This window comes from Bufo gargarizans, chromosome 9 (assembly GCF_014858855.1).
Source record: "Bufo gargarizans isolate SCDJY-AF-19 chromosome 9, ASM1485885v1, whole genome shotgun sequence".
NCBI classification, from domain to species: domain Eukaryota; kingdom Metazoa; phylum Chordata; class Amphibia; order Anura; family Bufonidae; genus Bufo; species Bufo gargarizans.
The window spans coordinates 549,851-572,715 of NC_058088.1; the positions used below are offsets into that span (position 1 = coordinate 549,851).

Here is a 22,865-nt window from a genome sequence, read left to right on the forward strand (position 1 = left end):
CCCTGCAGTGGAGGCTGAAGACACGGTGGAGGATGAGGAGGCAGAGGCAGACACTGTTGCAGGAACAACGGCGTGAGAATGTGGAGGCGGAAGCGGCATCACCTGGCCAAGTTGCTGGTGTGGCTGGGCAGGAACCACATTTACCCAGTGGGCCATAAAGGACATACATTGTCCTTGACCGTAGTTACAGCTGCACATGTCGGTGCTGCCGTGCACTTTGACAGACACCGACAGGCTCAAGGACTGTCTCAACATCTATTTTACATATGTGTGCTGGGCTGGTACTGCCTTTTTGACAAAGAAATGAAGGCTTGGGACTCTCCACCTCGGCTCGGCACAAGCCATGGGTTCTCTGAAAGGTGCAGAGTCCACCACTTGGAAAGGGAGGGACTGCAGCACCAGCAACTTGGCCAGGAGCAAGTTCAGATTTTGAGCCGTTGGATGAGTGCGCACATACTGTTTGCTGTCCCTTGGCAATCACTTCAGTGATCGATTGCTGACAGAATGACTGTCGAGGAGAAGGAGGAGGAGGAGCAGGAGCACCAGGACCAGCAGATGATGAGAAGGACAGACTGCTCCTTTTGGCTGAGGTGGTGGAGCCTTGACTGCAAGAAATTGCGTGAGTGCCACTGGGTGATGTAGTGGCTGCTGGACCACCACATCGGAGCCACGGTTCTCCCAGGCCACTTTATGGTAACGCTGCATGTGTGGACGCAGGGCGGTGTTGCCAACATTGGCACCCTTCCCATGCTTCACCTTCTGCCCACAAATTTGGCAAATGGCCATGTTCACCCCCTCCGTCGGCCTAACTAAAAATTCCCACACCGCTGAGTATGGCATTTTCCCCCAACACTCCGTACTGACTGCCTGCTACCGTTCTTGACCTGAACTCGAACCCAAACCCCATTGAAGTCAATAGGGACCTGAATTTCGGTGCATTAAAATGGCTGTAAAATAGTCATAGTAGGGGCTAGAGGGCTGCGAAAGGAAGCAAACTGGGGGTAAGAGCGGGACAGTTGCCCTGCACACAAATGTGGATAAGGAAATGACTTAAAATAACATTTTAAGAATAGAAAAAATATTTTAAAAAATAATCTTGAACTAGGAGGCGGAGGTCAAAGTGGAGTAGGAGGTTGAGGAGGCGGTGGACGTGGCAGTGTAGGTAGAAGGGGTGGTGGAGGAGGAGGAGGTAGCCTACACTGCTTTTTTTATTTTTTTTTATTTCCTTTATTTATGTTTTATTTTATTTTTTTTATAAATTTGGGAAGACCCCAAAACATTGGGAAATAGAAAAGAGAATGCAAAGAGAAAGTGCACTGGAGTATAACAATGGCTGGGTGCGGCCGGTATACTTGTCTACTCAGTATAAGCTATGGACAAGTCCTGTGGGATCCATGCCTGGTTCATTTTAATGAATGTTAGATTGTCCACGTTGGCTGTGGACAGGTGGCTGCGCTAGTCTGTGATTTCCCCCACTGCCATGTTAAACACACTTTCGGACAATACACTGCTGCAAGGCAGGCCAGCACCTCCAAGGTGTAAAGTGCAAGCTCAGGTCATGTGCCCAATTTGGAGACCCAGAAGTTGAATGGGGCAGACCCATTAGTCAGTACGTGTAGGCATGTGCACACGTACTGTTCCACCATGTTGCTGAAATGCTGCCTCCTGCTAAGACGTTCCGTATCAGCTGGTGGTGCTGGTTGTTGTGATGTGCTGACAAAGCTTTTCCACATTTTGGCCATGCTAACCCTCCCTTTTGAGGTGTTGGCGGTGCCCTAGCTGCATTGGTGACTTCTTCCTCCTCCTATGCCTTCTCCTTGTGCTTCCGTTGAGCCCCCGCTGTCAGGTGTGAATGCCATCAGCAGTGTGTCTACCAGCGTGTGCTTGTACTTGTGCATCTTCCGATCACGCTCCAGTGACGGAATTAAGGTGGCCACCCAGTAATCAGCACTAGTTAGAATGTGGGCAACTCAGTGGTCATTGCTCTGGCACTACAGCATGTAGTCGCTCATGTGTGCCAAGCTGCCCAGAGGCAATGACAAGCTGTCCTCTGTGAGAGGTGTATCGTCTGTGTCCTCTGTATCCCCCCAGCCATGCTCCATTGATACCCATAAGCTGCTTTGGGTGCCTTCCTGCTGTGAACACGATTCCTCCTTCTTATCATTCTACTCCTACTCATCCTACTGCATCATCGGCACTGGCCATGTTGGTGGAGTACTTGAAACAGCACAAATCAGCACACACGTGGCCCACTCATTGGTGGTAAAGTAATGCTGTTCCGCAGAGCGACTTACCCGTTCATGCTACAGCTGAAACTTTACTATCGCCTGCTGCTGCTTATACTGTCTCTCCAGCATGTGCAAGGTGGAGTTCCACCTTGTGGGTACTTCGCACATGAAGTGGTGAGCAGGAAGGCCGAAGTTACGCTGCAGTACAAACAGGCGAGCAGTAGTAGGGTGAGAACGCCGAAAGCTCGCCCAGACGGCCAGCACTTTCTACAGCAGCTCTGACATAATTTTCAAAGGACCTCTGCACCACCGAATTTAACACATGTGCCAGGCAAGGGATGTGCGTCAAACCAGCTAGCCCCAGAGCTGCTATGAGATTTCACCCCTTATTGCACACCAACAAGGCCAGGCTTGAGGCTCAGCGGCACTAATCACTCATTGGTCTGTTGTTCCATGCCCGTACACAGCTCCTAAGCGGTGTGGGGTTTTTCCCCAAAACATATGAGTTTCAAAACAGCCTGCTGTTGTTTCCCCTTCGCTGTGTGAAGTTGGTGGTTAAGGTGTTACGCTGACCAGATGAGGAGGCGGTAGAGGAGGAAGCAGAGTAGGAGGAGGAGGCAACAGGAGGCAATGAGAAATCGCCTCGGTGGTGGTAGGACATGTGCCAAACTACTATCCAACTCAGGCATTCAGGGCCAGGGATCGCAGGTGGGTAGGGGGGTACTTCCTCTTTCTCTCCAGTGTTTGGGGGATGGACAGATGAACTCTTCCATGGTACAGTGTGGAAATGCTGAGTGACGGTGGAGGAGGTGGTGTTGCTGCCACATCCTCTGTTTGCGGGGTGTCAGGTGCCAGGGGGAGGAATAGGCTGAGACTGCAGCAGAAGAGGAAGCAAGAGGAGCCTGAGATCTTTTGTGTTTTTTCAGGTGTGTACTCCATTGCAGCTCATGCTTTGCATTAAGATACCTGGTCATGCAGGTGGCACTCAGGTTTAGAACATTTATGCCCCGCTTCAGGCTCTGATTGCACAGCGTGTAAACCACTCGCGTCTTGTCATCAGCACATTGTCTGAACAACTGCCAAGCAGGGAACTCCTTGCAGCTGGCTTTGGTATGCTCAGTCCCTGGGTGCGATGGACAGTAGCAGGCATACTGGCTAGGTGATGGACACTCTGCTTTTTCACCCTGCTCCTACTTTTGCTGTGCGGCTGGCACTGTGTGACCACCATCCTATTCCTCCGTACTGCACACGTCACTCGCATGACCTTGATTACATGTGGGGTCTAGGACCTTATCACCCTCCACATCATCTTTCACCCACTCTTAACCCCTGCCCTCCTTGCCGGTCTGCACAAGGCAGAAAGCCGCAGCACCTGTGTTTCGTTATCATCATCAGAGACATCCACATCCTGAAACATAAGTGGTTGGGCATCAGTGCACTCCATCTCTTCCACTTCTGGGGCAGGGCTAGGTGGATGGCCTACAGAAACCCCACCAGTAGAGTCATCAAAAAGCATAAGAGACTGCTGCATGACTTGGGGCTAAGCCTGCTTGGCTGATTTTCAAGGGGGTGAGGTGAAAGACAGATGCCCTTGGGCTGCAGGTGTTAACTCTGCGGTTTCAGCAGGGGACCAGGTGGGAGACAATGTGCAGGAACTGGAGCCACTGTCAGCCATCCAATCTACTACCACCTCTACTTGTTCTGGCCTCACCATTTGTACCTGTATTTTTGCCTACAAAATGATGCTGAAATTTCTGTTGCCTACGTGCTTCTGAGAAAGGTGTTTCTTTTGGGCGTGTAGCTGGCAAAGATCGACCACGTCCTCTCCCTGCAACAGGAGCACCACCAGCACCTGCCGCACCACAACCAGGACCATGTCCCTTATTTGATTCTCTCCTCATTCTTTGAGGTCACCCACGAACTAACAGACAGATTAACTATATTAAATTCCCTATCACGTATGCAGTGCAGGTGTACCTCACACCAAAAATGGGTATATGTCACTGTCCGAACTAACAGTCAGATTAACTATATTAATTTCCCTGTCACATATGCAGTGCACATGTATCTCACACCAAAAATGGATATATGTCACCCACCAAACTAACAGATGGATTAACTATATTAATTTCCCTGTCACGTATGCAGTGCAGGTGTACCTCACACCAAAAATGGGTATATGTCACCCATCGAACTAACAGATGGATTAACTATATTAATTTCCCTGTCACGTATGCAGTGCAGGTGTACCTCACACCAAAAATGGGTATATGTCACTGTCCGAACTAACAGTCAGATTAACTATATTAATTTCCCTGTCACATATGCAGTGCACATGTATCTCACACCAAAAATGGATATATGTCACCCACCAAACTAACAGATGGATTAACTATATTAATTTCCCTGTCACGTATGCAGTGCAGGTGTACCTCACACCAAAAATGGGTATATGTCACTGTCCGAACTAACAGTCAGATTAACTATATTAATTTCCCTGTCACATATGCAGTGCACATGTATCTCACACCAAAAATGGATATATGTCACCCACCAAACTAACAGATGGATTAACTATATTAATTTCCCTGTCACGTATGCAGTGCAGGTGTACCTCACACCAAAAATGGGTATATGTCACCCATCGAACTAACAGATGGATTAACTATATTAATTTCCCTGTCACGTATGCAGTGCAGGTGTACCTCACACCAAAAATGGGTATATGTCACTGTCCGAACTAACAGTCAGATTAACTATATTAATTTCCCTGTCACATATGCAGTGCACATGTATCTCACACCAAAAATGGATATATGTCACCCACCAAACTAACAGATGGATTAACTATATTAATTTCCCTGTCACGTATGCAGTGCAGGTGTACCTCACACCAAAAATGGGTATATGTCACCCATCGAACTAACAGATGGATTAACTATATTAATTTCCCTGTCACGTATGCAGTGCAGGTGTACCTCACACCAAAAATGGGTATATGTCACTGTCCGAACTAACAGTCAGATTAACTATATTAATTTCCCTGTCACATATGCAGTGCACATGTATCTCACACCAAAAATGGATATATGTCACCCACCAAACTAACAGATGGATTAACTATATTAATTTCCCTGTCACGTATGCAGTGCAGGTGTACCTCACACCAAAAATGGGTATATGTCACTGTCCGAACTAACAGTCAGATTAACTATATTAATTTCCCTGTCACATATGCAGTGCACATGTATCTCACACCAAAAATGGATATATGTCACCCACCAAACTAACAGATGGATTAACTATATTAATTTCCCTGTCACGTATGCAGTGCAGGTGTACCTCACACCAAAAATGGGTATATGTCACCCATCGAACTAACAGATGGATTAACTATATTAATTTCCCTGTCACGTATGCAGTGCAGGTGTACCTCACACCAAAAATGGGTATATGTCACCCATCGAACTAACAGACGGATTAACTATTATATTTTTGTGTCAGGGGTCCAAAAATGGTGTATTGCACCCACAACAAATCACTATAGGTCACACACAGAATTAACAGCCAGATAAATTATTATATTTCTGTGTCAGTGGTACAAAGATGGTACATTGCACCCACAAAAAAAAAATCGCTATAGGTCACCCACAGAATTAACAGCCAGATTTATTATTATATTTCTGTGTCAGCAGTACAAAGATGGTACATTGCATCCAAAAAAAAATTCACTATAGGTCACCCACAAAACAAATAGCCACTCTCCCTCGCTTCAGCTGCCTGCTTCCTGTCCCTGCACTACTCAGAGCTGATGAGCGGTGCTACACGTGATCCAGCTTGTATAGAGGATGGGTCACATGATACACCAGCCAATCACAGCCATGCAATTACTAGGCATGGCTGTGATGGTTTATAAGTGCCCACAGCTTAAAAGCTTATTGATTGGCTGCCCTGCAGCCTTTCAAAAGCTTTATTAAATGTCCAAACACTGAACGATATATACGCGTTTCGGGACTGTATATCGTCCCTTTCTCATTTGTACCACTGAGGAAGGGATGATATACAGTCTGGAAATGCGTTTGGTACCACTACCACCCAATATTGAGCAAGGAGGACTTTGAATTACAGAATTGGATTTTATATTGTCTTTTACACCACAGCATCGCCACACAAATTTCTACTCAGGAAACAATACAGGGTTACCACCAACTACAAGCCATAAGCCGTGAAAGAGTGAACCACCTGCCCGCCCATGTGAGGACATCATCAGTGGCAAGCTCTAACCGACATCGATACATGTCTGCGTGTGATGCGAATTAGTGCGGTATAAACAAAGGGTGTAATCGCTGACACGTAAGTGTATTTATTACCATTAAAGTACTAGTGTCTCAGGACTAACGGCTATATACGGCATATCTATATCCCTGTAAGATCGCTCTGATTTTATTGTATAGGGTCTATAATCGCCAGGCTCGGGATCAGAATTTTAACTAGGGAGATCAGGTTTTGGTTCTGGTGCCGACGGTGGACAGTAAGTTCCTGGCTAGGTGGCAGGGTCCCTATGAAGTGCTTGAAAAAGTTGGCGAGGTAAACTACAGGTTACAACAGCCAGGGCGGAGAAATGCGGAGGAGGTGTACCATGTAAACTTACTTAAACCATGGAAAGACAGGGAGACCAGTACGGACAACAGCCCCTGGACGAGTTTTCTGGGGGTAGAGTTTCCAAACCCACAGTCTGATACGAGGGAAGCAGTTGCCACAGTAAAGATCGCTGACAACCTTTCCTCTAAACAGACTCACGGATGTGTTTTCGGACCTCCCTGGATGCACTTCTATCATCCGACATGACATTGTCACTGAGCCTCAGGCCAGAATCTGGTTGAAACCATACCGGGTGCCTGAGTCGCGGCGACAAGCCTTCTCGGAAGAAGTTCAGCTGATGTTACAGCTAGGTGTCATCAAGGAGTCAAAAAGTGAATGGGCCAGTCTGATAGTCTTGATACCCAAGCCAGATGGGACGTTACAATTCTGTAACGAGTTCCGCAAACTTAATGAGGTTTCCAAGTTTGACTCATATCCCATGGATGAGCTAATTGAGAAGTTAGGCCAAGCCAGTTATTTTTCTGTTTTGGACTTCACCCGTACTGGCAGGTACCCTTAACGGAGGCTGCCAAGGAAAAAAGGGAGGGGCTGTATCAGTACAAGGTATTACCCTTTGGTCTACATGGCGCTCCCGCCACGTTCAAAAGGCTAATGGACATTGTACTCCATCCACATCATCGGTACGCTTTGGGATACTTGGACGATATCGTTATCCGCAGCACTGACTGGAAAAGTCACCTACCTAAAGTACAGGCTGTAGTGGACTCCCTTAGGAAGGCTTGCTTAACCACTAACCCAAAATAGTGTGTGATAGGGTAAGAAGAGACCAAGTACCTGGAATATGTAATTGGGCGTGGAATTATCAAACATCAGGTGAACAAAATTGAGGCAATTCGGAATTGGCCCTGACCTGTCACTACTCGGCAAGTAAAGTCATTACTGGGAATGGTGGGATACCATATGAGATTTGTCCCCCTCTTTGCTACAGTGGCCGCACCATTGACAGGCCTTTTGAAGGGCCGCAAGTCAGTGATGATCCACTGGAATGAGCAGGCGGCAGAAGGCTTTCTCCATTTTTAAGTCGGCCCTGTGTGGGTCCCCGGTTTTGGTGATGCCCGACTTCAAAAGGGAGTTCATAGTGCAGACCAATGCCTCCGAGGTAGGCCTCGGTGCTGTACTGTCTCAGGAAGTGAACGGGGAGTAGCATCCCATTGTCTTCCTCAGTCCCTGGCTATCAAGTGGGCACTCGAGTCTCTCCGCTATTATTTGTTGGGGACAAAGTTTTGTCTGGTGACCTACCACTCCCCTCTCAAATGGATGAGCTAGGCCAAGGACATAAATGCTCAGGTCACCCGATGGTTTCTGTCTTTGAAAAATTTCAAGTTTTCGATGGAACACAGGGCAGGCCAGTTACTAGGAAATGCGGATGCCCTGACCGGAGTGAACTGTTTAATGGGTGTCCACCCCCTCAGGGTTGAACAAAGGGGGGAGGTATGTAGGAAGGAACAAGGGGTCGTCATTGATGGTCGGTACGTGTCACTGAGGTTCCCGGCCTCGGTGGGGTAAGAGCCGGTTTTTCTCAAAGTGTCAGTTTGCAGATTGCAGACTGACACTTCAGCTGTTTTAGTATTGGCTGCAAAGCTAACCCTGGATGGCTATTATTGGGAGTAGTCAAAGTGATGGGTGGGTGGCTACTCCCCCCGTTCCAGGCCGGATCTTGGTTTGGGATATAATACATTGATATAAATATATATTTTTTCTATTAATACACCCCCCAAAAAAAGTTTAACAATGTAAAATCCACACAGGACGGCTAATAGGACGTATGTACCTATCTTATTAATACACCCCGTAAATGGCTGTAGTACAATGTAATTTCATAGCTGAATGGCAATTATGACATATATAGTTTTCCTTTTTTCCCCTAATAATAACCCCCCCAAAAAAATAAAAAAAATAAAACAATTTTAATTCAACGTAGAACGGCTAATAGGACGTATTAGCACCCCATAAATGGCTGTATCACAGAACTTGAACCTCATTTAAAGTAAGGTTTGCTGGAATTAGTGATGTATCATATAGTGCAAACACCCTTAAAGCAATTTAGATCCCCAATACGTGCAGCAAGGTATAATAGAATCACTCCTATTGCACCTTGTTCTCCTTTTATAGCGTAGATAATGCCTACCTATCCTTTCCCTACACCTTGACTTATCTTTCCCTGAACTTGTATATCGTTTCATCAGCACAATGAAGTCTTTCCTAACACTGTCGCCTAGCACCTGCTGACGTCTCTTTCTGCACTAAGCACACTGGAAAATGACAGAATCCAAAATGGCTGAGGGTATTTATAGGGCTATGACATCACAGGGGCTGGCTGACTGCTGATTCGCTGCATGCATGGCATAGTGGGTGATCCCTCGTTCCCAGACTTCTTTTCTCCATGTTCTAACACATGCAGCAACCATTTCAGGAAAAAATTGTGATTTGTTACCACGAAGCATGAGGAAATTCGGATTCGGTGCAAATCAATTTTTTCCTGAAATTTGTAGCGAATTCAAATTTGTCAACTTTGTTTCGCTCGTCTCTAGCTATAATGAGTGTTTTTAAGGTAAGAGATCACCAATAATTATCAGCTGAGCTGCCTGACGGAACACAGTAAAAATACAAGGCTTGCTACTAGAGAATCCAAAGGCTATATAGGGACAAGGGTTCAAAAATTTTAATAAAGACCAATTGAAAAAATGATTTATAGCTCAAAAAGAGTACAATGCAGTAATAAAAAATAAACTGCCCCAATGATGTCATAATTAGGTGAATTTAATTTTACCCTTTTCTTGCCAACTCAATAAACCATATAACATACTTAGTTCAACATAGTATTTTTAAAAAGTAGAGAAAAGGATGAATAATCCTTCACTATCAGGGTCTTCCTCACCGCGTGCTAAGTTTTTTGTGCCAAAGCAAATGTGACTAATTCTAAAGGAAGGCACTAAGCTTTCGAGTCTTCAAGGAGTCATACCAACAACCATCCAAGATCAAACATAATAACTAAATCCCATAGATCTCCCTTTATTCCCTGTCCATGTCTTATTATTTGAAGAACTTGGGAAGAGATAAAATAAAGGTTACCATTTGGAACCCCAGTCAATCTTGATCTAATTGAGAATATGTTTTATCAACACCTATCTAACGCTAGAAGTGTGTCAAATAAGTGTCTTGAACCAATAATCTTTCAGATTGGAGAATTGTGAATTTCTGATTTCCATTAATCTTAAATCCGGCTGGCATAGAATATAGGAATGAATTAATTATATATTTATACCCCAACTGCCTTATATCTCTACAGAACGTATCCACCAAGAGATTGACCAAGTCATTGGAAGGAACAGGGCCCCAAGCATAGAAGATCGATCTCGTATGCCCTACACGGATGCTGTAATCCATGAAATTCAAAGATTTATTGACCTGATACCATTAGGACTCCCACACAAAGTAACACGTGACCTAAAGTTTAGAGATTTTTTTATTCCAAAGGTAAAATAGTGCTGTCCTCAGTGTTCCGTAGTACAGGCTAGCCGATATGGATAATAACATATAAAATACAACTCAATAGTATAATAGTTATACATGGACATGAAGAAGTGGATGTAATAGCTACGCTTTATCTGTATTGTTATTCTTAGGGTACAACTGTCTTCCCAATGCTCAGTTCTGTTCTACAAGATCCAAAGCAGTTTAAATACCCACACCAATTTTATCCAGGCCATTTCTTGGATGATAAAGGGAAATTTTGTCAGAACAATGGATTCATGCCATTCTCTTCAGGTAAGTGCTTATAATTGTAGTGTTAAAACTACCAAGTCAGGCATAACCATTTTTGGCCTTGGTAATCATGTCTGAGGGGAGTATTGGTAATGTTCTTAAGAATTTTGGTGGGTTAGCTCTAAATGCAACATGGATTTGTACATGGTGTCTTGGGAAACCTAGAGAGATCCCCAACATGACTAGGTTATTTTGGAGTTGTCTGGTTTAAACAACGAATGCTAATCATCCACTTAACCAAAGAGGTTCTGCTAGTAGTATAAATGTGTCCTGCTCAACAGATATCAATGTTATTTCACTTTCCCCAATACCATCATTTATCAAAACTTGCACCCTGTGCTAAATCTGTTTTCATATTCAGTTGCTGTTGTTTACATCCTGTATTGGAGCCTTGTAATTTAGGATGCACAAGCATCATTGGTAAGTACAAGTGGTGTTAGTCTCACGTGTCCTACTGACATCAGGACACATATCACTGCCCTAAGGTATAATGTGATAGCAGAGACATGATAAACAAGGTTGTAGGATTCAAGCATGAAGGATAAGAGAAAGCTTGAAATGAGGTACAGTACATTTGAAAAAAATAAATAAATAACAATCCAATCAGGAAAAGGAGTTAGAGCAATTAATAAAAATAAAATCAACAATAACAGCTACTATGATGTGCTCAGGAGGACTTACTGTAGTATGTTTACTTATTACATTGTAAGGCCATTGGTAACATGTAATGATGCCTGTCCCCTGGGACAGCAGTGCAGGAGGATTAAACATGTGTTGCCAGGTTCCCATAGCTTATTTCTAGAGGTTTTTGCAGAAGGACTAAGGTTTTCTGGTACTTATATATTTATAATCTATCTTCAGGATAAATCACCAATATCAGATCAGTAAGGGTCCAACACCCAGCACCTTCACCAATCAGCTGTTTAGGGAAGCCACTACCACTGAAAACTATACAGTGTATGGAGCCGGAAGGTTTCTGACACTGGCTCTTGAATGGGAGCTGAGCTGCAATACACCTGCATAGCAATTACACAGTGGATGGAGCCTTCTGCATTAGGCTCCATCTACTGTATAGTTTTCGATTACAGTGACTTTCCCAAATAGCTGACCGGAGGGGTGTCAAATATCAGATATTGATGACTTATCCTGAGGATAGACCATCAATATCTAAATAACAGAAAACCCCATTAAGGTCATCTTTTTACCAAAAAGTAATTAGCCAATTTAAACAACCCTTTAGTTTTAGGCCTTTTTCTTTCATTTAATCTAACTCAATATCGTAATTTTTTGGAACATTTTCATGTTTCATAATTTCTGTTTTGAAACCACAAATTTGAAATCATGAGACCGAAAGTCTGTGTGATGATCTCTAAAACAGAATTTTAGATAAATATAACTAGTATTACTGGATTAAATAATCTCATGGCAAGAATCCTATCCAATATAAAATCCTATTGTTCCTGTCCAGTGTGTTTAATCCATATTAATTGAAGCATGAGAAAGAATGTTCACTTAGCATTGATTAAGTCTGCCATAAATCAACACCTGGAGAAAAAATGGAGTACCTAAAATGTAAAACTTTCATTAGGAAGCTTTCGCTTCAATCTGGCAAACAGGTAACCATTGGGGCCCTATTAAAATGCTTAGAAAAGCAAAAGCAAGACATATGCCAAACTTTGCAACTTTTTAACACCAGTTTCCTGGGATTATCTTTAGAAGAATAGACAACTATTTGTTGATTTTCTCACAAATCTTTTTATCCTGCAGGAAAACGAATCTGTCTCGGTGAAGGTCTTGCAAAAATGGAGCTCTTCCTGTTTTTCACCACCATTTTACAGAACTTCAGCCTCCGGTCACCTGTGAACATTAAAGAAATAGACTTAACACCATTAACAAGTGGATTTGGAAATTTTCCTCGTTATTACCAGCTGGCCTTCATCCCACGCTGATTAATTTAAATCTTACTGTTTTTATTAAATTTATTTCTACTTTTCACATTTACAAGAATGAAACATCGCAAGATTAGTAGCTAAATATTATTTGCCATCAGCTTCAATAATGTCTCTTATAAATGATAAAAACTGTTGACATTTTAGAGAAAACAAGTAAAAGCATTTTAACAGTAATATTGCTGATAATTTTCTTTAAGAGTCTGTCCAAGTTTCCAAAAATCATTTTATCATTTAGTCACCTCTTTCTTTGGTGTTAATAGATTCAGTAGCCTGGCCAGTTGCTATTTGATAAATAAGTCTCAGTAGTGTAACCACTGTGCCAACTAACCGGTTTGACATTGGGCCAAACCCAAAGGACATTATTCTGGAAGTCCCCTGGTATTCATCCTTTAACCCCTCTGCAGGGATCTGGACCTCTTGGCAGGGGAGTCACCAAGCTGCCACCTCTTGGAATAGTCCCGGTGTAGTTGGCAGCTGACACAACAGGTTAGAAGAGTCACTAGTGCAAGGCCCCGGAAGCACAAGCAAGATCATAGACAGAACCAGGCTGAGAAAAATCAGGCAGAGGACATGCAAAATCCACAGAACAGACTTTAGAACACAGTTCAGACATAACAGATACATGAGCTGAAACCTAGCAAGATGGAACATGCAAAGATCTCTAGGACACAGTTCAGACATAGTATTTCAAGATATAGAAATTTGGCAAGGCAGAACAGACAAGAACTGGAGAATTTATTGGCAAACAGAACTAGGATAGAATTCAGACCATAGAAGGAACAGACTCAAGAGTATGGCAAACAGAACTAGGACAACAAATAAAGTCAGACGGCCGACAAACAGGTCAAACAGTAACTAAAGAACAGACTTCACAGAATCCAGACACAGACAGAACGTGCAAAGATCCAACAGAATCTGAACAAAATCAAATATTGCAGTGCCAGGGGCAGGACACAAACTCAGAACATATATAGAAGATAGAGATGAGGCAAAATATTCAACCGTTGCCTAATACTGACGCTATGTAACACAACAGCTAACAGAAGGCATTCTCCATAATCAATTTAGTTCCACTGAACTAATGTACAGGGTGAAATATTTAACTATGGCATCATACTGACACTATGTAATGCAACTGGTAACAGAAGGCATTTGCTATGATAAAATTTACTCCACTGCACACATGTACAGGATAAAATATTTAACTGTGGCGTCATACTGATGCTATGTAATGCAGGAGGTAACAAAAAGCATTCGCTATAATCAATTTTGTTCCACTCCACACATGTGCAGGGCAAAATATTTAATCATATCCTAATCCTGACACTATGTAATGCAACAGCTAACCAAAGGCATTCACTGAGATAAATTTCACTCCACTGCACATATGCACAGGGTTAGCCACAACTAACAGAAAACATTAGCTATAATCAATTTAGTTCCACTTCACACATGTACAGGGCAAAATATTTAACTGTGGTGTCATATTGACACCATGTAATGCAACAGCTAATGGAAGGTATTTACTATAATTAATTTTGCTCCACTGCACACATGTACAGGGTGAACTATTTAACCGTAGTCTAATACTGAAGCTATGTAATGAAACAGCTAACAGAAGGCATTTACTATAATCAATTTAGTTCCACTGCACACATTTTCAGAACAAAAAAATTACACCGTCCTGGAATATGGATGCAACATAACTATATCACTAAAATAAGGGATTAACTCTGAATGTGGGTGCACTAAAACGTGATGCACATAGCGATTACACTCAACCTGCACTCTAACTGCTGTCTCCCTACGCTTTACCTAGAGTCTTAAAAAACTCTCTCTATGATCTCACTGCACTCTCCCTCTCCAACATGGTCCCTAGCGCATGAGAGCTTGTCATGTCTCTCCCTATTCTCAGCTCACAGTGAAATGGCGGCAACCGTGTGGGAACAGGGTTTAATAGGGCTGTGACATCACAAAGGAAGGCTGTGGATGGGATGGTTGCACAGCATTAAAGGTGATCTTATGTTCCCCGTAATTCTTACTTTTGCTTTGTAACATATGTAGCTGCTATTTTAGGAAAACCTACTTGTTGTTAATCAAAGTTTTCCTAAACTCTGGACTGAATTATGCTTAAAATGCTTCACTTAACTCAACACTAGCCTCAATTATACGCTAACGATTATTGTATCTCCACATGGTTGTAATTTTAATTATATTGGGACTTAATTTGTTCAATTTAATTAAACCAGCATATAGGTGATCACTACAAAAAATCACTGGGTAGTGCAACAATTTAACGGTGAGTGATAACATTAAATTAAGTGTTATGCCTCAATCATCCATTTCCGTTTATTGTATCACCACACGGTTGAAATGTAAGTTTTTCTGGGACTTATTCAGTGTAATTAAACCAGCATAGAGGTAATCGGTACACCAATGCACAGGGCAGTGCAACAATTTACCTGTGAGTGATAGCATGAAATCAAGCGTCAGGCCTCAATTAACCATTTTCGTTTATTCTATCTCCACATGGTTAAAAAAAAATTTTTTTTAGGTTGTTTAATTCAATTAAACCAGCATATAGATGATCACTACACCAATACACAGGGTACTGCAGAGAGATAATACATTTAGGGCTACAGATGTAGACCCTAATTTCAATTTTCCTATATGTAGTTACTAATAACATGATATTCCAGAATCAGTTACTATTAGACTGACTTACTCCATATTTAATAAGATTCAGCCCTTAGCAACCAGTCTGCATAAAACTGCAATTTCACTATTCAGTTAAGATGGCCGCCACTGCCCTCACCCTGAGGCTAATCCCGCCTGCCCTCACTAGCCAGTAACAATAGCCCCCCAAAAGTGTCAGTAACCAGAGCCCTCCCCCCTAAAGGGTTAATCTCCTGCAGCACAAAGGGGTCCTCTTACCACATGTTGCTTTCATTTATTCACTGAGCAGATGGCAGGTCTCCCTTCCCTGGTCTGCACTGGTTCAACTCTACTTCTCCAGCTCTGCTGAGTGAGGGAGCATCTGCCAAGCGCAGGGACAGGGAGAATTGCACACAGCCCTTTGTGCCAATTTATTCTATTCACTTGGAAAACATACTGTGGCACCCCATACACTTGTTGTTTTTATTGTTCAGACATACGGTCCACCATACCTGGTGAGTCTCTGCCACTCTTTTGGTTCTGTGGGTTGCAGCCTATCACCTCAACATCTTCCTGATCTCTGATTGCCTCTTTTAGGTATTCCATTGGTGCCCTTCCTTATCCCCTATCATTACTTGTCTTCCTATTTCACCACCATTCCCTTCGTAGCTTTTTTTTTTTATTCCACTCCTTTTGTGTCTCACTTAGTTTTTTGCTTTCTGTTCTTTCCTTATGTCAAGGCATCTCAGTGTTGAAATCTGATTGCAGGATATGGGCTTCCAAACATGCAATTTACTAAAGAACACAGGAACAGAGACTTGGATCAACAACAAAAAAAACTAACTATGTTTTAATCAAATAAACCACAGCTAAGTGTCTATGTAAACAGTTTGATAGGGAGTTTTTCTGGTGACAAAAGACAAAATACACTTTAGATGAAAACACACTTGCAAGCTCACAAACTCTTAATTTTACTCTGCTTATAAAGCTCTTTTTCTCTACTCAGCGGCAAACAATCTGCAGATTTTTTCCACTGGATTCAAAGCAAAAGATGGCACTGGAATGACAAAGTCTTTAAATTCCACATTGCATTACTTCGTGTGGGATTCCCAATGGTGAGATGTCACAAAATCAGTATCCATATAGGGCTTACGATATTGATCTTCTCTGCATGGGGGCCCTGTCTTTTCCAATGACTTGGTCAAACTCTTGATGGATGCGTTCTGAAAAGAAAATAATCAATCCCTACCTCATCCCTACCACTGGGTTCTGGCTCCTTTGCTCTCTAGCCACTAAGTAACTTGACCTGTGTCAAACTGGATTCACTGGAGATCCAATGAACCAGAGATCTTCTGCGGTGGTGGGGGAGGGAACCCAGCATCATGAGACAGCCTTATTCCAGAGTAGAGATTTACTAACCTTCAAAATTGGAATGCTTGAGAAGAATCATCAGTCCATAATGCAGTTTCTGTCCTAGCGCAAAAACCCTGTCCATATGAAACTCAGTCTCAAGTATGTCTTTTTTCCTTAGAAAACAGGGTTAAATGTTAGATGCATGAATTACTGTACTGTAACTTTTTAATATTTGAGAAAAGTAGAATGTCAATGACTGCACCATACTATCAGTGTTCTCTTGTCATCAGTTCTATTGTTCACCTCTATTACAAATGCACTGATTTAAAGTGCAGGTTTATTCAGAAAAGAAACAATCAAGTCAAGTTTTTTTATGTTTAACCTGTTTTTTAAAGAATTTTAGTTGATTTTTTTTCCCAATTTTCCGTGTCACCGAACATAAAATTGTACAATGGTTGGTCTAACAGTTAATGCTTCCTGTTAGATAGAGCAGCCGCTATTATAGACACAATGGTCCAATAGACTTCTATGGGAGAGTGTTCTAGACATGCTCTGTGACCTGTGCAGAGGTCATTGTACAATGAAAGAGTACATAAACTGTGGCCATCGCCTATAGTAAATGGGGAATTCTGTGTGATCTACAATATAAAGTTATTCTCTAACATTGTAATCCTGCCTGTGTTGTTATGATTAAATAACTGCTGAAAAGGAATCTGTGCATAACAGGAAGTCTTGACATATAGTTAGGCTTAGTGGCCAGTGGGAAAACTTTTTTTTTAATATAGTGATGTTAAAAAAAATCACATCACACAATAATTTTTTTTTAAAAGGTTAACATAAAAACATGATTTAAACAATAGGTAATTTCTGATTACATATTACCTTTTAGCCAGGTGAATAGCTAGGGGATGAAACTGGCCTTGTGTGTGTGTGTCCAAAGTCTTAGGTCCAAATATTTATCTATAAATGTGTATGCTGCTTAAAGGGCTTGTCCCATAAAAAATATCCTAGTTTTTAAACCAGCACCTGGATCTGAATACTTTTGCAATTGCATGTTATTAAAAATTTAGCATAGCCTCTTATTTATTCAATGAAATGTATCTGTATAGCGCCACCTGCTGTTTTTTTTTCTTATTCCTTTGTCTTGCTCACTGATAAGGCCGCACATGCTCAGTGTCATCCTTCAACTGCCTCCTGAGCTGTGATAGGGAGAGAACAGACACGCCCCCTTAGCTCCAACAGAAAAGACACTCGCCTTTGGCTTTCAGCTTTATATAAATCTAGCAGAGCAATGAATGGGGAGATCTCTGGATCCATGCGAGGTACAGGGCTGGTTTTAGGCTGCAGCAGCGGTTTGTTAGAAAAAGGCTGTCATGTACTATATGATGTCGAATATTCTTTTTTTACATTAGTCAGGGGATAACCCCTTTAAGTCATATAAGACAGAAACATAACTAGGCTTTTCTTCATCTCTAACCAAAAAAATCAGTCTGCAGTCCTAGTCCTATATTTAAAACTATCTTGGAAAAGACAAAGTGGCATTTTGATGTCACCCTCCACCATTTGCATACAGGAATTTTATATGCCCTTCCAGCCCTCCCCTAGCTATGTCTCTGTGTAACATATGTACCGCACATAGGACCAACCTACTGTTCCATCTTCCAAAAACAAGAATGAACCTGAATAACACCTCCTCGTGCTGTGCTTTGGTCTAATAACTGCTTCTCAGCATAAATAACATCGCTTCTCAGCGCCATAAATAGTATACAGGCTCCTATGTTGCATGCTTACATGAGGCATTAGTACACATTTTGATCAAAAAGCATGGGCCAACTCACCACGACAAGGTTGCCTCCTCGAGTGGGAACCTACTCTAAATTTGGTGCAGCACTGCGTGGCGACCACCGGCGCCACAGCACCACACCAGCATACGGCGGGACACAGCAGCCAAACAGCACCCCAGCTGTTTAGCAATGCCACCCTGGCACTGGGCCCCACTAACCCACCAGCACAGCAACAATAGCTTCCACACCTGCACCGCACCATGTAAACAGTTGCTAAAGCTCACCTTATCATATGCTCTCAGGAACTCCAACTGAGAGCTGGTAGGAATTTGTGAACCCTTAGGCTGGGTTCAGACCTGAGCGTTTTACAGCGCGTTCCTACGCCCTGTAAAACGCTCAACAGGCAAGAACCAATGATTCCCTATGGGAATGGTTCTCACCTGAGCGTTTTACAGCGCGTACGATCGCACTGTAAAACGCCCAACGCCCCAAGAAGTACAGGAGCTTCTTTGGGGCGTCTTGTCGCGCGTTCCCGTACATAGACTTCAGCGGGAACGCGCGACAATGGGCGCTTGTCTCTGTATGCGCGATTGCAAGCTCCCGTACAATCGCGCATACAGAGCGTACGTTCTGAACCCAGCGTTATGCAGTCTCCTGATAATTCAAATCACCTAGGTCGAATGGGAGGAGTGCTAATACAAGAGTGCAAAAAAAGGAAAGGAACTATAAACTACTACTGTTTCATCTTAATGAGTAAATGAAATCCTGAAAATCGCTGGAATTCAAAAATTCCTTATGCTTTTTTTTTTAACATGTTTTATAATAAATTCCTGAATACTATCAATGGCATTGAACATCTTTTGATGAGGTCATCGCTTTAGGATAGACATTGTACAGCTGTAATAAATTGATGTAGTAAAGTCATAGCATGAATCCATTTAACACTTGACATTGATGTATTTATATTTTTCCCATTTAATAATTTTTTAAGTCTACTTTCACCCTTGCGCTCATAGGATCTCAATAGTGGGGGAAAACACTTCCTTTTTGTCCCCATTCATTGTCAATGGGGACAAAACTGAACAAAACGGAATGCACCAGGATGCCATCCATTCCATTTGGCTGCATCCCTATCGTGGACAGAATAAGGCTGCAAATGAATCCGTCCTGACACACAATGTAAGTCAATAGGGACAAATTCATTTTCTCAGACACAATAAAAAAAGGATCTGTTCCCCATCAACTTTCAATGGAGTTCATGATGTATCCGTCTTGGCTATTTTAGAGATAATACAACTGGATCTGTTCAGAATGAATTCCTATGGTTGTATTATCATGACGGAAAGTGGTTTGAAAGTAGCCTAACTGTCACAAAAGATTTATTTCTAAAACCATTACCATGTGTTTGTACTGTGAAAATAGATGCTGTTTGTATTTATTGCAAAGCACTAGAGCACATTTTGGATTTGGGCAGCCTATTTTTCTATTATTGGTTCTGTTGCACATCTGGACATTTTAAGCTTTCAGCTTTTTATTTATTTATTTATGAATGAAAATACCCATGTTTTGTATATTTTATGCCTCCCAAAAACAAAACTAAAAAGCTATACTATAAAAATCCTTTTTTTTTTTCATTTATGTTCACATATTTTACACACAGTCTGTTCTACTATTTCTAAAACTAATAAATATGTACATTTTTAATTAATTTCTTTATGAAAGAAAAAGGGGGAATTGTGTGCATATGTGTAAGTATAATTATCAAACTAGTGTAAAGTAGAACTGGCTTAGTTGCCCATAGCAACCAATCAGATTCCACATTTCATTTTTGACAGCTCCTTTGGAAAATGAAAGGTGGAATATGATTGGTTGCTGTGGGCTGCAGAGCAGCCAATCAACAAGCGTTTTACTCTTGTGCCCTTAGAAGGCCAGTGCAGCATGTGACCCAGCCTCTATATAAGCTGGAGTCGCGTAGCGCTGCACGTCACTCTGCTGTTACTAGTGTAGGGAGAGGATGCTGCTGCTGTGAGGGAGAGAATAGGAAAGAATCTTTAATCAGAACTGCTTGTTAACTCAGCGATCTACATAGATCTAGTTGTGTGGGTGCAGTGCACAATCTTTTTACTCTGCCCTGAGCCCAGTGACAGAGAAAAATAACTTTTATCTGTCTGTTAGTTAGGTGGGCAGCGGCGGCCATTTTATGCAAGTTATATTCTGGGTTTAAAAAAAATCACCCATTTTTGGCAATACCCTACATCTGTGGCTTTTGCAGCATTAGTCAGTGTGTAATTTAAGCTAGAAATACAGCGATAGTTTTCTAGGTTTTAAAAAACACCCTTTTTGGGCAAAATACTCAATTTTACAGCCCTTGCTGCATCTGTCAGTGTGAAATTCAATCGTTATATATTGCTGTCATATTCTGTTCTTAAAAAAACAACCATTTTGAGCAAAGTACTTAATATTGCAGCCTTTGCTGGATCTGTGATTGTTAAAAACAAGCTTGAAATACTTCTATCATTTTCTGGGTTTTAAAAAACACCCATTTTTGGCAATACCCTCCATAAAACAACAATTTTTGGCAATACCCTCCATCTTGGGCCTCTACCGCATTAGTCAGTGTGCAATTTAAGCTAGAAATACAGCTATATTCTCTGGGTTTTAAAAAACACCCTTTTGGGGCAAAATACTAAATTTTACAGCCCTTGCTGCATCTGTATGTACATTTGAAATTTAAGCGTTATATACTGCTGTCATATTCTGTTATAAAAAAAACACATCATTTTTGGGCAAAATACTTAATTTGCTGCTTTGTCTGCAACTGTCAGTGTGAGATACACGCTTTAGATGCTGTGCTATTCTGGTATAAAAAACACCCTTTTTGGGCAAAATAATTAATTTGCGGCCTTGTCTGCATCTGTCAGTGTGAAATTAAAGCGCTACCATATTTTTTGCCCTATAAGACGCACCGGCCATAAGACGCACCTAGGTTTTTCAGTAGGAAAATAAGAAAAAATTTTTTTTTAGCCAAAAGGTGTGCTTTTGGTGGTTTTTTTAAACTAATGGTGGTCTGTGCATGATACTACTATGGGGGGGGGGGGGGGGATCTGTGGGTGGCACTGTTATGGGGGGATCTGTGGATGGCACTATTATGGGGGGGATCTGTGGATGGCACTGTTATGGGGGTGAGCTGTGGATGGCACTGTTATGAGGGGTGCTCTGTGGATGGCACTGTTATGGGGGTGATCTGTGGATGGCACTGTTATGGGGGGTGATCTGTGGATGGCACTGCTATATATGTGTCACCCACAGATCCTCCACACCATAACAGTGCCATCCACATATCCCCCACCCCATAATAGTGCCATCCACAGATCATCCCCCCATAACAGTGCCATCCACAGATCTCCCCAATAACAGTGCCATACACATATCCCCCAGATGCCCTAATATACTGGAGCTACGGTAAACCTGTGGGAGGGGCCGGTGTCATGCAAATACGGCGGGGACGGTGCGGTCACTGTACTCCGGCCCCACCGCTCACTCACTGCTTTATTGCCTAAACATTTTATAATAATAGCTTTCATTGAAGTTCCGATCCCCAGACCCATCTGTACGACTTAGGCTACTTTCACATTAGCGTTCGGGGCTCCGCTTGTGAGTTCCGTTTGAAGGCTTTCACAAGCGGCCCTGAACGGATCCGTCCAGCCCTAATGCATTCTGAGTGGATGCGGATCCGCTCAGAATGCATCAGTCTGGCACCGTCTGTCCTCTGCTCCGCTCAGCAGGCGGACACCTGAACGCTGCTTGCAGCATTCGGGTGTCCGCCTGGCCGTGCGGAGGCAAACGTATCCGTCCAGAGTTACAATGGAAGTCAATGGGGGCGGATCCGTTCGAAGGTGACACAATATGGTGCATTTTTCTAATGGATCCGCCCCCCATTAACTTTCAATGTAAAGTCTGGACGGATCCGTATGAATACAAATTGAACTTAGACTTTTTTAGTAAAATATAATGCAAACGGTTCCGTCTGAACTGATACCATTGTTTGCATTATAGGAGCGGATCTGTCTGTACAAATACCAGACGGATCCGCTCCAAACGCTAGTGTGAAAGTAGCCTTACTAAATGTCCTGTAGCAGGCAGAGCAGAGCGGGCGGCCGGAACTCACTGATGTCACGTGCCTGCGCCGCCTACTGCGCCTTGCAAATAAGCCAAGCAGTCTGAGCCCCAAGTCATGCAGCAGTGTCTTCTGCTTTTTGATGACTCTGCTAGCAGGGTTTCCCAGGGCCATCCACCTAGCCCTGCCCAAAGAGTGGAAGAGATTGAGTGCACCGATGCCCAACCACTTATGTTTAAAGATTAGTACATGGGAGGACCACCGCAGCACGTCTCGGTTGATGGCGAAACACAGGTGCCAACTGCTGTGGCTTTCTGCAGTGTGCAGACTGACAAGGAGGGCAGGGGTG

The 22,865-nt window shown here is 42.6% G+C and overlaps 1 protein-coding gene across 1 annotated transcript in view; it reads left to right on the forward strand.

Moving 5' to 3' along the window:
* The window catches only part of LOC122919499 (cytochrome P450 2A10-like), a 39,138-nt gene extending 26,337 nt beyond the window's left edge, over nt 1–12,801 (forward strand). The window contains 3 exon segments of the mRNA XM_044268561.1: nt 10,180–10,367; nt 10,517–10,658; nt 12,423–12,801. Of these exon segments, the coding sequence (XP_044124496.1) occupies nt 10,180–10,367; nt 10,517–10,658; nt 12,423–12,604 (512 nt within the window). The 3' untranslated portion in view covers nt 12,605–12,801.
* Nucleotides 12,802–22,865: the final 10,064 nt, after the last annotated feature.